The 14,456-nt window shown below is 51.3% G+C and overlaps 1 protein-coding gene across 1 annotated transcript in view; it reads right to left on the bottom strand.

Moving 5' to 3' along the window:
* Positions 1-7,224, bottom strand: part of RRP15 (ribosomal RNA processing 15 homolog) — a 36,048-nt gene extending 28,824 nt beyond the window's left edge. The window contains exon 1 of the mRNA XM_068129584.2: positions 7,088-7,224. Within this exon, the coding sequence (XP_067985685.1) occupies positions 7,088-7,097 (10 nt within the window). The 5' untranslated portion in view covers positions 7,098-7,224. The remainder of the gene's footprint in view (positions 1-7,087) is intronic.
* Positions 7,225-14,456: the final 7,232 nt, after the last annotated feature.

The raw sequence follows: 14,456 nt of genomic DNA, 5'->3' as shown, positions 1-14,456 counted from the left end.
AGAGAGCAGTATTCAGGATTGCAAAGCAGATAGCGAAAGAGAAGTGTGATGTGATGGGGGCGAGTTGCTTGAAGGATGAAGTGGGACAAATCGTTGTGGACCCAGATGGAATTAAAGGAAGATGGAAAAGATATATGGAAATGCTGTTGAATACAGAGAATGAATGGGATGGCAACATAGAGAGTAACCCAGTTTTAGGACTGGCAGAGAAGATAACTGAGAAGGAAGTTGAGGAAGCGATAAAAGCAATGAAGAGTAGAAAAGCGGGAGGGCCGACGGGAGTTGTGGGAGATATGTTGAAGGCAGCAGGAAGTTGGGGTGTGAAGAGAATGACAGAGATCTGTAATCTGGTGGTGAAAGAAGGCCGCATTCCAGTGGATTGGGAACTGAGTACCCTCGTCCCTCTGTACAAAGGGAAAGGTGACCCTCTGGAGTGTGGCTCGTACCGAGCGATAAAGTTATTGGAGCATGGAATGAAGGTATTGGAAAGGGTGTTGGAGAGGAGGATAAGGAAGAAAGTGAAGATCGACGAAATGCAGTTTGGATTTATGCCAGGAAGAGGAACGACAGACGCGCTTTTTATTGCGAGTCAGTTGCAGGAGAAGTACATGGAGAAGAGGAAGAAGTTGTTTCTTGGGTTTGTTGATCTGGAGAAAGCATTCGATATGGTTCCACACAAAGTATTGACATGGGCATTGAGGAAGTTATGAGTGGAGGAATGGTTGATCAGAGTAGTGATGGCAATGTACAAAAGAGCGCGCACAGTTGTAAGGACGAAGGACGGGAACAGTGGTGAGTTTGAGGTGAAGGTGGGAGTGCATCAGGGGTCGGTACAAAGTCCCTGCTATTTGTAGCTGTGATGGAGGTGCTGGCTCAGAACGTAAAGGAGGGTTTACCGTGGGAGTTGTTGTATGCAGATGATCTGGTGTTGATTGCAGAAAGTATGGATGGACTGAAGGAGAAGATGAACAAGTGGAAGGAATGTATGGAGACAAAATGTCTGAAGGTGAATATCGGAAAGACGAAGGTGATGGCAAGTGGTAAAGTATGTGGTGAGGTCCGAAGAACTGGGAAGTGGCCCTGTGCTGTGTGCAGGAAGGGTGTCGGAGTGAACTCCATTCAATGTACAATGTGCGCTGAGTGGGTTCATCAAAAATGTAGTGGTCTGAGAGGGTCATTAACCAGTGTGGCAGCTTCATTCAAATGTAAGGTGTGCACAGAGGGAGCTGCAGATGGAGGAAATGTTGAGTTGGATCTTGGAGACGGCGTGAAGCTGGAAGGTGTGAAAACATTTTGCTACCTCGGAGACGTGCTGAATGGAGAAGGTGGATCAGACTCAGCAACGGTTGCTAGAGTGGGATGTGCATGGAAGAAGTTTCGGGAACTGAGTGGCGTGCTGATGAGGGAGTGTCGTTGAAGCTGAAGGGAAAGATGTATGTATACTGCATGTATGAGAAGTGTTATGATTTATGGGAGCAAGACATGGGTAATGAACGTAGAGCAGCAACGAAGGTTGGAAAGGGTGGAAATGCGAATGGTTCGATGGATGTGCGGAGTATCGTTGAGAGGAAGACAAATGATGAATTGCAAAAGATGATGGGAATAGAGCCTGTGATTTATGCTGTGAAGAGGAACAGGTTGAGATGGTTTGGTCATGTGTTGAGGAAGGATGAAAGTGACTGGTTGAGAAGAGTGATGGAAATGAATGTAGAAGAAAGTAGAGGACGGGGAAGACCGAGAAAGACATGGCTGAAGATGGTGGAAGAAGAAATGCGGGCAAGGGGGTTAACAAGGAGAGATGCAGAAAATAGGGCAAAATGGAGAGGATTGTCATGGGGACCGCAAGGCTAACCCCTGCTCCAGCAGGGAAAATGGCCTTAAAATGCATGTTGTTGCTGTTGTTGTTGTTTGAGAACAATGGTGGACAATAAACTTGGCCATACATTCATCTTCACCAAAACCTTCATCATAATTTATATTATAAAAGGAGCCATGTCTGTCTGTTTATTTGTCGTTCTACAACTTGAGAATGGATCAACGGATTTCAATGAAACCAACGATGAATGGAAGACCATAATGTCTATAGAAAGTCTACACATCCTTTCAAAAATTTTCACCTTTTGTTGCCTTATAGCCTGGAATTAAAATGCATCAAACCAGACTTGTTCACCTTGATTTACACATCATAACCCACAACTTCCAAGTGAAAAACAAATTCTACAAATTTCAGAAAATTAATTAAAAATACAAAACTATAATATTGTTGCAGTTCTGTGTTTTTACAAATAAAGGTTAATTTTCCCCTCATAGTCACACTACAACATGTAGCCTCGTTTAAAATCAGTTATTTCATAGTACGTGTTCAAGCGTAGACCTTTCCTATGTTTAGTTTGCGTTGAGTTGAATAATGAGAGTTAGGTCCCTTCCAATGCTTTATGCCACTTCGGTGCTTTGGTTTTTGGCGTAAATTATCACGAGGCCGGCCTGACAAGTCGAGACAGGCCAAAGGAAGGCGGGACAGGAGAAGTGGGAGTGGCCGGTAAGCACGAGCCGCCAATCAGGGCTCGAAGGGAGTGGCTTAGCACTGCGTCAAAAGGCATGGTTTGGAACATTCGATGCGGGCTAAGGGCGTGGCAATATAACCCTTTGCGCAAAGCCCCCACCTCAGTTTTTGAGGAGAGAGGCGCTTGAACAAGTTATGAGCCGGGGTCCTCTGTTGAACAGTTCTGAGAGTGCGCGGTGTTGAATTGGGCCTCTGATCAGTCTCCTCCTTGGTCATCCAGTTTGGAGGGACGGCCTGATCCAAGCAGGGTCATTCGCCTTCGACTTCTTAATGATTTATTGACTGTGCTCCAAAGGATATTCAAGACCTTTGAAATATTTTAATACCCATCCCCCGATTTGTGCCTTTCCACAACTTTATCCTGGAGGTCTTTTGAAAGCTCCTTGGTGCTCATGGTAGAGTCTGCTGTGAAAACCACTCTCCAACAAAGGAAACCTACAGGAATCTGAATTAACCAGAAATGCTACAATTTAACACAGATGGAGGAACATTAACATGGTGTGTGATTTTGTAGGTGATTGGTCACACCGAGCTAATTTACAATTGCTATTTTAAGGGGGATGAACACTTATCAAACAAAGATATTCTAGTTTTGTATTTTCAATTAATTTTCTAAAATCTGTCGAATGTGTTTTTCACTTGGAAGTTTTGGGTTATGTGTAAATAACGGTGGAAAATGTCTGATTTTATGCAATTTAATTTCTAGCTACAAGGGAACAAAAGGTGAAAAATTTTGAAAGGGGCCGTAGACTTTCTATAGGCAATGTACATCCTTCCCACACCTTCAATAGGAGGAATGATATAGAAGAGGTGCATGAGTTGGAAGAGGATGGTGGGAAGATGCTGAATTAATTGGCTCAGGTCAGGGATGAGGACATGAAGATGGGGCAGAGTGGAGGGGCAGTGATCAATGATGGTGACCGGAGGCTAGTGACAGAGAGAGGATAGTATTGAAGGTGTGGGAAGGATATTTCAAGGTGCTGTTGAACTGGTGAGGAAGCAATGGCAAGTTGGAGCTTGAGGAAGGTGAGGAAGTGAGGAAGCTACCGAGTTATGTGGAGGGGATGGTGAAGCTAGTGGAGATCATCGAGGAGGATGTGCAGACAGCATTGAAGAGGATGAAGGGAAGAGCACCAAGCATTGATGGTGTACACAGAAATGATAACAGCAGCAGGAGAAGTCTGAGTCAGTTGGACGAAGAGGCTGTTGAATGCAGGTATGAGAGAGGGTTCAATTCCACAGGATTGGCGGACAGGGTTAATTGTGCCAATATGGAAGGGGAAGGGCGATGTTCAAGATCTGGGGAAGTACAGGTGAATCGCACTCCTAAGTCATGGCATGAAGGTGCTGGAGAGGGTTCTGGATGGCAGGATAAGGAAGAGTGTGAAGATGGAGATCGGAGAAAAGCAGCAGGGGTTTTGAAAGGGTAGGACGACGACAGATGGGATGTTCACCCAGAGCAGCAAGTGTTGAAGAGGTTGGAGGTGCAAGGTGAAATGGCCTTGGGATTTTGGATCTGGAGACGGCCTATGAAACTGTCCCAAAAGAAATGGTGATACTGAGATTGATGGGGTTCCCAGAAGCAGAAGTTAGGTTGGTGGAAGTGATGCACAAGGAAAAGGCGGGAAGAGCTTGTCTTGGGCCTGGGATGTCATAGCACTTCAGTGTGAACATCGGTTGGAAGCAGGGAAGCTCTCTCAGTCAACTCATGGTGATGGAGCTGCTAAACAGGAAGGTGAACATGAGAGGTATTCTGGGGAGGATGTCGTCTGCAGATAATCTAGCTGGTGTGGTGGAGAGTAGGCGTGAGATTCAGGACGTACTGGGGGAGTGGAAGGAGGCCTCACCCATCTTTAAGGGAAGAGGACGAGGAGAAAATTAGTTTTGGTGCCCGTTTGTCCTTCAACACGTCCTTAAAGATAAGTTTCCTGTTTGGAATGATTTTCAGTTTTGTTTGACTGCCAGACAAAGTGAACCAATGACTGGACCGGAACATATAGACAAAACTGACCAATGGTTGTATCCAAAACAGATAAATAAATAAAAAAACCACCTTTAGAGGCCATTTTTCCCCGCAAAGCGGGGGTTGGCCTTTTTTGGGGACCGTGGTTGTTGTTTTTTGGTCCCCTTTTTGAAGCAATGTTTTACGGCCGGATGCCCTTCCTGCCGCCAACCCTTTTTGTCGCCTTTTACGACAAGCAGGGAATTACCAGTGAACTGGTACTCAATTAGCCGACCTCGGAAGGATGACAGGCTGAGTCAACCCCCCTGGCGTTAATTCAGCGATCGACCGGGATTCAAACCCAGGATCCTGGGATCCTAAGCCGGCACCCTAGCCGCTAGCCCAACACCAGGGTTTAATCCAAAACAGATAGACAAAGCGAACCAATGTCTGGACCCCAAACAGACAGACAAAGTGAACCAATGACTGGACCCCGAACAGATAGACAAAGCGAACCAATGGCTGGATCCCAAACAGATAGACAAAGCGAACCAATGGCTGGATTCCGAACAGACAGACAAAGCGAACCAATGGCTGGACCCCAAACAGATAGACAAAGTGAACCAATGTCTAGACCCAAAACAGATAGACAAAGTGAACCAATGTCTAGACCCAAAACAGATAGACAAAGTGAACCAATGTCTAGACCCAAAACAGATAGACAAAGTGAACCAATGACTGGACCCCAAACAGATAGATAAAGTGAACCAATGGCTGGACCCCAAACAGACAGACAAAGCGAACCAATGGCTGGATTCCGAACAGACAGACAAAGCAAACCAATGGCTGGACCCCAAACAGATAGACAAAGCGAACCAATGGCTGGATTCCGAACAGACAGACAAAGCGAACCAATGGCTGGATTCCGAACAGACAGACAAAGCAAACCAATGGCTGGACCCCAAACAGATAGACAAAGTGAACCAATGGCTGGACCTGAAACAGACAGACAAAGCGAACCAATGGCTGGACCCCAAACAGACAGACAAAGCGAACCAATGGCTGGACCCCAAACAGACAGACAAAGTGAACCAATGACTGGACCCCAAAGAGACATACAAAGTGAACCAATGACTGGACCCCAAACAGATAGACAAAGTGAACCAATGACTGGACCCCAAACAGACAGACAAAGCGAACCAATGGCTGGATCGCAAACAGATAGACAAAGCAAACCAATGGCTGGACCCCAAACAGACAGACAAAGCGAACCAATGACTGGACCCCAAACAGAGAGACAAAGTGAACCAATGTCTAGATCCCAAACAGATAGACAAAGTGAACAAATGGCTGGACCCCAAACAGATAGACAAAGTGAACCAATGGCTGGACCCCGAACAGATAGACAAAGCGAAGCAATGGCTGGACCCCAGATAGACAAAGTGAACCAATGTCTAGACCCCAAACAGACAGACAAAGTGAACCAATGCCTGGACCCCAAACAGACAAAGTGAACCAATGACTGGACCCCAAACAGACAAAGTGAACCAATGTCCAGATCCCAAGCAGATAGACAAAGTGAACCAATGACTGGACCCAAACAGATAGACAAAGTGAACCAATGTCTCGACCCCAAACAGACAAAGTGAACCAATGTCTAGATCCCAAACAGATAGACAAAGTGAACCAATGTCTAGACCCCAAACAGATAGACAAAGTGAACCAATGTCTAGACCCCAAACAGATAGACAAAGTGAACCAATGTCTATATCCCAAACAGATAGACAAAGTGAACCAATGACTGGACCCCAAACAGATAGACAAAGTGAACCAATGACTGGACCCTAAACAGATAGACAAAGTGAACCAATGGCTGGCTCCCGAACAGATAGACAAAGTGAACCAATGCCTGGACCCCAAACAGATAGACAAAGTGAACCAATGCCTGGACCCTAAACAGATAGACAAAGTGAACCAATGCCTGGACCCTAAACAGATAGACAAAGTGAACCAATGCCTGGACCCCAAACAGATAGACAAAGTGAACCAATAGCTGGATCCCGAACAGATAGACAAAGCGAACCAATGACTGGACCCCAAACAGATAGACAAAGTGAACCAATGCCTGGACCCCAAAACAGATAGACAAAGTGAACCAATGCCTGGACCCCAAACAGATAGACAAAGTGAACCAATGGCAATAGCTGGATCCCGAACAGATAGACAAAGTGAACCAATGTCTGGATCCCGCTTTTTCGCTTCGACACGCGCCACGCGGGGTAAAGATCATCGTGTCCATGTTTGGTTCATTCGATATCGTCGAACTAACAAGCCATAATTAACCTCGGGCTAATTGTCCACCATGAATATGATGATGAAGAAGCACCCGCTGATGTCCGCTGTACAAGTCAGACAAAACAATCACCACATTTTTTTTGCGAGTTTGTGCTGTCATTACATTACAGTAGATTAATTAATAACCGTTCTGCACAACGTTCTACGAACTATTTGAATCGGCACGAGCATTTTAAAACAAATCAATAATAAGTACTATCAGATGTAGAAGAAATACAACCACTTACTGGAAATCATAATAGGGCCGTGATTGGAAACGTCGATCTGAGGGAGAATGAGCGTCGTCGGGATTCACAATCGGCTTCACCTTTTACCACACGTGCACCACGTGACGTACGATCCATAATTCGACTCGGCCACGAGAACGAGATCCACTTCCGCATCCTGTTTCCTGAATGTTTCAGTAACAATCACAACGGATGCAGGAGAACGCTCCACGGAGCTGACTTTGTTTGTAAATTTATAAACTAGCAAATAGAAGCTCATATAAACCCAGAAATAAACCAGTGCTGCACACAATTGTCAACCTATACACCGCCTCATAACCACAACATTCGTTATCTCTAACTCTGAGATCGTCACCGTTATTCGACAAGTTTACATCGTTACACATCGTTATACAAAATACTTAGTTACTACTTTGTGACGGACCAACGGAACTAGCTCCAGAATCCGGAAGTGAACAGATGACTGTTTGCTGGTTTGATAATATCTCAATACAAATTACAATCGTGATTAAATGTCATATTGAAGGAGCAGCGCTCCTGCTTGAGACGGACGAAGTGACGGACAAGACACAAACTCGTCCGAGAAGATGTTTATTGTATAATCATCTCGGGAACTCTGAAGTCTGAAAGCCCGTTTATCGGGTTCGCATATATATATTCGAACCAAAACCACGCCTCTCAGGCGAGGCACGCTTTGGTGGTCATGTGACCGACAGGTGCAAAGGATTATAACCTCGGCGCCGCGGTTTGGCCGCCGGTTACGTCACCGGCTTGGGCCCGGAGATTCTGTTGTTGGTCTCGAGCTTTGGGGGACCCATGGGTCGCTACACACGCCCCCCCCCAGAATCGACTTGGTCCACGAAGGTCAACCTGAGGGGGGTCCGGATGACCCGACCAAAACGACCCCTGGCTGGTCGCCGGGGGGGGGGGGGGGGTCCGGTGTGGTGTGGTGGCGGGTGACCGGAAGGGGGGGTGCAGTGGACGGGGGGCGGCCGCCGTGGTGGCGGGTGACCGGAAGGGGGGGTGCAGTGGACAGGGGGCGGCCGCCGTGGTGGCCGGCCGACGTCCATGTGGGCCGGCTTGAGGCGGTCCACCGAAATCCGGTCCGCTCGGCCGCCGACGAAGGACTTGTTGTCCCGTCGTAGGACCCGGAAGGGTCCGTCGTATGGTGGCCGGAGCGGCCCCTGGTGCGCGTCGTGGCGCACAAAGACGTACTCCGCCGTGCGGAGTGCTGGGGGGACGTAGGATTGGGGGTCGCCGTGACGGGACGTGGGCACCGGGGCGAAACGTTGGGTGGCCTCCTGGAAGTCCATGCGCTGGCGCGCGACGGACCAGGGGCTGGTGGCGTCGGGCACGAACTCGCCCGGGACGCGGAGGGCCTGGCCGTACACCAGCTCGGCAGTGGACGCCTGGTGGTCCTCCTTTGGAGCCGTGTGGAGGCACAAAAGGACCCACGGGAGCCCGTCGGCCCAGCCGTCGTCCTGGAGGCCGGCCATGAGTGCGGCCTTCATGGAGCGGTGGAACCGCTCGCACAACCCGTTGGCCTGGGGGTGGTAGGCCGTGGTGCGGTGCAGGGTAACGCCCAACGTGCGGGCGACCGCGCCCCACAGTTCGGACGTGAAATGTGGGCCGCGGTCCGACGAGATGTCCGCCGGTGCGCCGAAACGCGCGACCCAGGTGGCGATGAATGCCTGGGCCACGTCGGCGGTGGTGGTGGAGGTGAGGGGCACGGCCTCCGGCCACCTGGTGGTCCTGTACACCATGGTAAGCAGGTGGGTGAACCCCTGCGATGGGGGCAGGGGACCCACCAGGTCCACGTGGACGTGGTCGAAACGTCGCTCAGGCACGGTGAAAGGAGCCAGCCGAGCCTGGGTGTGACAGTGGACCTTGGCCCGCTGGCAGGGTGTGCAGGCGTTGGCCCAGTCGCGGACGTCCCGTCGCAACCCGTGCCAGACGAAACGTGCCGACCCCAGCCTCTGGGACGCCTTCCGGCCCGGGTGTGAGAGGCCGTGGAGCGAAGCAAAAATGCAACAACGCCAGGTGACCGGCACAACGGGGCGAGGTCGGCCTTGGGAAACGTCACAAAGCAGGACCGTGTCCGCGAAGGGGACGTCAGCCAAGCGGAGGCCCATGTCCGCCACCCAGAGCACCTGCACCGTGCCATCGGTGGCCTGGTCCGTTGCCATCAGGGCGAAATCGACGCCGAGGTGGACGGCGTTGGTGCCGGCTCGAGAAAGGTAGTCGGCCACGGCATTGTCCTTTCCGGCGACGTGTCGGATGTCCGTGGTGTATTCCGACACGGTGGAGAGGTGGCGCTGCTGGCGGGCCGACCACGGCTCCATGACCTTGGCCATGGCGAAAATCAATGGCTTGTGGTCGACAAAGACCGTTAACGGGCGGCCCTCCAGGAGGTGGCGAAAATGGCGGACGGCCAGGTACAGCCCGAGGAGCTCGCGGTCGAAAGTGCTGTACTTCAACTCGTTGGGCAGGAGTTGCCGGCTGAAGAACGCGAGTGGCTGCCAGGCCCCGTTTACCCATTTCTCATGAACCGCGCCCACGGCGTAGTCGGAGGCGTCCGTGGTGAGGGCGATGGGAGCATGGGGTACCGGGTGGGCCAGCAGCGTGGCGTTGGCGAGGGCCCGTTTCATGCCGGTGAAAGCAGCGTCCATGTCCGTGGACCAGACGACGTCGCACTTCGCCGGCTGGCCGCGGAGAGCGGTGTACAAGGGCCGCATGAGTTGCGCAGCTCGGGGCACGAAGCGGTGGTAAAAGTTCACCATCCCGAGGAACTCCTGCAGCGCCTTGATGGAGCGGGGGCGCGGGAAAGCGGCGATGGCCTCGACTTTGGCCGGTAGCGGTACGGCACCGTTCCGGGTGATGTGGTGGCCCAAAAAGTCGATCGTCGCCGCACCAAAGTGACATTTGGCCGGGTTGACGATCAAGCCGTGCTCGCTGAGGCGGCCGAACAGCGTCCGGAGGTGGAGGAGGTGCTCGGCTCTGGACGTGCTGGCGACGAGGATGTCGTCCAGGTAGGTAAAGAGGAACGGCAAGTCGCGCAGAACGCCGTCCATCAGGCGCTGGAACGCCTGTGCCACGTTTTTGAGGCCGAAGGGCATCCGGAGGAATTTGAAGAGGCCGAAAGGTGTAATAACGGCCGTCTTCGGGATGTTGGCCGGGCGGACGGGCACCTGGTGGTATCCCCGAATCAGGTCCACTTTTGAAAAAATGGTCCGCCCCGCCAACCGGGCAGAAAAATCCTGGATGTGCAGGACGGGGTACCTGTCGGGGGTAGTGGCGTCGTTGAGGCGGCGGTAGTTGCCACATGGCCCGCCCCCCGGCTTCAGGATGATGTGCAGCGGCGAGGCCCAGGCGCTGTCGGAGCGCTGCACGATGCGGAGGCGCTCCAGCGCGGCGAACTCGGCCTTGGCGACGGCGAGTTTGGCTGGGTCGAGACGGCGAGCTCGGGCGGGACCGTAGTGGGAATGTGATGCTCGATGCCGTGATGCAACGCGACGGCCGAAAACGTCGGTCGCGTGAGGGCCGGGAACTCTGCGAGGAGACGCGCGAAGTCGTCTGCCAACGGGAGGACGCAGGAAAGCTCGGTGGGCGCGGAACGGCTCAAGGCGCACGCCAGCGAGCTGAAAGTTTCGGCGTTGACAAGACGCCGACGTTTAACGTCGACCAGCAGCCCATGGGCGCAAAGGAAATCGGCCCCGAGCAAAGCCATGGGGACGTCCGCTGTCACGAACTCCCAGCGAAAGAGCTGGCTGCCGAAGCAGAGGGCAACGGTGCGTGGGCCGAAGGTGCGGATGGCGGAGCCGTTGGCCGCGATTAAGGAGGGGCCGCAAATGGCGGCCTGCCTGTCCTCCGCCGAAGCGGGAATGACGCTCAGCTGAGTGCCGGTGTCGCAGAGAAAACGCCGCCCAGATGCTTGGTCCGCGATGAACAGCAGGTTTCCGGAACGGCCGGCGCTCATGGCTGGTAGTGAGCGCCGGCCCGACCGTTTCCCGACTTGCCGAACGTGCACGGGGGTCGACATGATCGGGCCTGCCGCCCGAACCTGGCGTGGAAATAACACCAGGCCGGGTCTGGCGGGGACTCCGGTCGACGCGTCGGGACCGGGCGACGCGGCGTCGCCGCTGCCAGTCGCGCCGGCCCGGCGGCCTCCGGGAAGGAAGCTGCGTCGCGGGCGTCGGGCGGGAAACTGCGCCGCGGGCGCCGACTGGGCGGCGGGCGGGCTCCCGGCAGCCACCCCGACGAGCTGGCTCACCGCTCCGACGAGCTGGCTTGGCGAATCGATCTTGTCGGCCTCCCTGGCGAGGTCGCGGGGGTTCGTGATGGTCGTGCTTGCCAGGGCGACCCGGACCTGGGCCGGGAGCTGGCGGAGAAAAAGCTCTTGGAAAAGGAAATCCGAGGGGTGCTCGCCGAGCAACGCGAGCATGTAGTCCATACGTTCGGACGGGCGCGTATCGCCGAGCTCAGGAAGGTCGAGCAGGCATCGTGCGCGTTCAGCCGGGGAGAGGGCGAAAGCGCCCAGAAGAAGTGCCTTGATGGCGTCATACTTGCCGTCAGCGGGCGGGCTCTGGAGGCTCAGGCAGCGGGCGGCGGTCACGGAGCCGAGCGCGGCGACCACGTAATGGTATTTCGTGGTGTCCTCCGTAATGCCACGCAGGGCGAACTGGGAGTCCGCCTGAGCGAACCAGATGGCGGCATGTGCTTCCCAGAAAGTGGGCAGTTTGAGGGACACTGCCGTGTCCATCGCGTGTCGTAAACTCGGGGTCACCAGTGAAGGAGCAGCGCTCCTTCTTGAGATGGACGAAGTGACGGACAAGACACAAACTCGTCCGAGAAGATGTTTATTGTATAATCATCTCGGGAACTCTGAAAGCCCGTTTATCGGGTTCGCATATATATATCCAAACCAAAAAGCATACATCCGAACCAAAACCACGCCTCTCAGGCGAGGCACGCTTTGGTGGTCATGTGACGACAGGTGCAGAGGATTATAACCTCGGCGCCGCGGTTTGGCCGCCGGTTACGTCACCGGCTTGGGCCCGGAGATTCTGTTGCTGGTCTCGAGCTTTGGGGGACCTATGGGTCGCTACAATATTTTGATATATTAATACCATGGTATTAATTTGTGATTGGAATGATGAATGCTGTTTGGAATGAAAATAGACATATTGAGTTTAAAGTAGAATGAGGAAATGACGTAAGAGTTTCCATCCGTGATATTCGGGGATTCTCTATCTGCAGTTTCGCCATTGACTGGATATAGCAACATTTAGACTGGGTACATTTTTTTCCCAAGTCCTTCACGAACCTCCTGTCAATGCCTGATGTTCAACTGAAGGTGGCACAGGAATGTGGAATTTATTGGTTCATCGTTTGCCATTCGCCGTTTTTTTTTACTCGTCATTCACGAACTGGCTGTACATGCCTGAAGTCAAGAAAATTTAATACTTACATCATTTGCTAACTGGTGTCCCCACCCAGGTCATACTATCCTCTTCAACTAAATCAAACAAGCCCGAGTACGCCATTGTTAGACTATCGGTCTTGCTGATATAGACAAGGTCTAGGTTCGTGGAAGAGCTAGGACATCTTTTTTTTAATTTATTGTATACTGAATCGAGGCTCGTGAAAGAGCTAACATTTATTTCACAAACAAATCAACCAGACAAACAAAATATACAAAAAGAGGGAGCGGAAGACAAGATGGGGAGAGAAAGGGAAGCACACAACCACAACATTTGAGAGCAGGGACAAGTGTGGGAGGGAGAGGGCTTGTGAAGACACAATATAACAAATGGAACAGCAGGAGAAAGGGAAGGAGAAGGTAGATTTGCGCGGACAACCAAGGGATGCAGGTAACGATGAGGGGTAAGGGAGAACGCAGAGGGTGGACAAGATGGATACATAAGTAAAAAAAATTGCGATGGAGTGGGGGTGGTTTAACAGGTGTAGAAAAGATCATGATTTTGGATGGGGGATAACCTGAGATTCATCAGCAAATTCATGCTGGAATGCCTGTATCACTACAAGCACAGGAAGCCCCAGAAATTCAATATTCTGTCTTTCATCTGGTGAAAGAAGAAACGACCATTCGTAGCAGGAGAACGAGGCTCCATTGCATTCACATTTGAGTGTATCTTTGCCTTTGGTCGTTTACTCCATTGAGATTGTTCCCATACTAACTTCATTGACCCTATTGCATCGCATTTCTGTATGATCACTTGAAAAGTCATAAATACAAGGAATTGGGACCTGTCAGTTTGACATTTGAATCCATACACATAGTACGTATGCAAACAAATTATAATTACTCATCTCCCCCATTCAATCCCACCTTTCATCCATTTCCTTACTCTCCAAATCTCCTTTACCTGTGACCTCACTTACTTTTTTTTCCTGTTTCATAAGTAAGATCAGTCTGGTCAGGTCAGGTATTTTGGGACTGCCACTGGTAACAGGTAACCTTACCCCGTGCTACCTGCCGCATGGGCAGGTTGTCGGCGACAAAACCGACACCCCTCACTGGCTTTGCTAGTGCTGAGGGTGATTGTGATACCTGCCAGGACCAAAAACAGCACCTGGCAAAAGGCGGATGAGCTCCCTTAGGGAGGCAACGACCATCCAGTAAGAAGATGGTGTCTCCTAAAAACACCCATCCGGTTTGGACCGGTTTAAGTCATACCAAAGACTTTAAAAATGTACGTGCTGCTTCCTTGCTTGAAAATGATAGAGCACAGACAATCCCCATCGGTTGGCATCCGTGGGGAGGAGGAAATGCTCCACCGAGTATGTTGAGAAAAGCGGCGCCATTGTTGCGACGTTACTGGTACCCAGAGTATCCCGGGAAGTGATGGTACTTCCCCCAAGCTCAGTGTCTTTAAGTGTTTGTCTCATGTGTGTGTGTGTGTGTCAGCTCTATTACGAGCTTTCGCCCATGTATAACAACAACAAAAAAAAAACAAGGACGGATGCTTCTCCTTTCACCAATAGATGCAAAATCTAGTGCAATTTCTCTTGTGGCTCAGAACCAAACAAACATTTATTTTTAGTAGCACTCGCAGCTCTCGTTGAGCACTCATCTCCAGTTTAGCACTCTCAGCTCGTTTCAGACACAGCTCTCATTTAGCACTCTCAGCTCCCGTTTAGCACTCAGCTCCAGTTTAGCACTGAGCTCCAGTTTAGGACTCACAGCTCTCGTTTAGCACTCACAGCTCTCATTTAGCACGCACAGCTCCCGTTTAGCACTCACAGCTTCTGTTTATCACTCACAGCTCCTGTTTATCTCCCCCTCCCAACATGATTAATAGTAAATATCATCATTTTGAACTAAGTCTGTACATGCATGTTATGAAAT

This window comes from Myxine glutinosa, chromosome 9 (genome assembly GCF_964187855.1).
Source record: "Myxine glutinosa chromosome 9, kmMyxGlut1.1, whole genome shotgun sequence".
In the NCBI taxonomy this organism is placed as follows: Eukaryota; Metazoa; Chordata; class Myxini; order Myxiniformes; family Myxinidae; genus Myxine; species Myxine glutinosa.
Note: the sequence above shows the minus strand (reverse complement) of the source record. Positions and strands in the feature narration are given on the sequence as shown.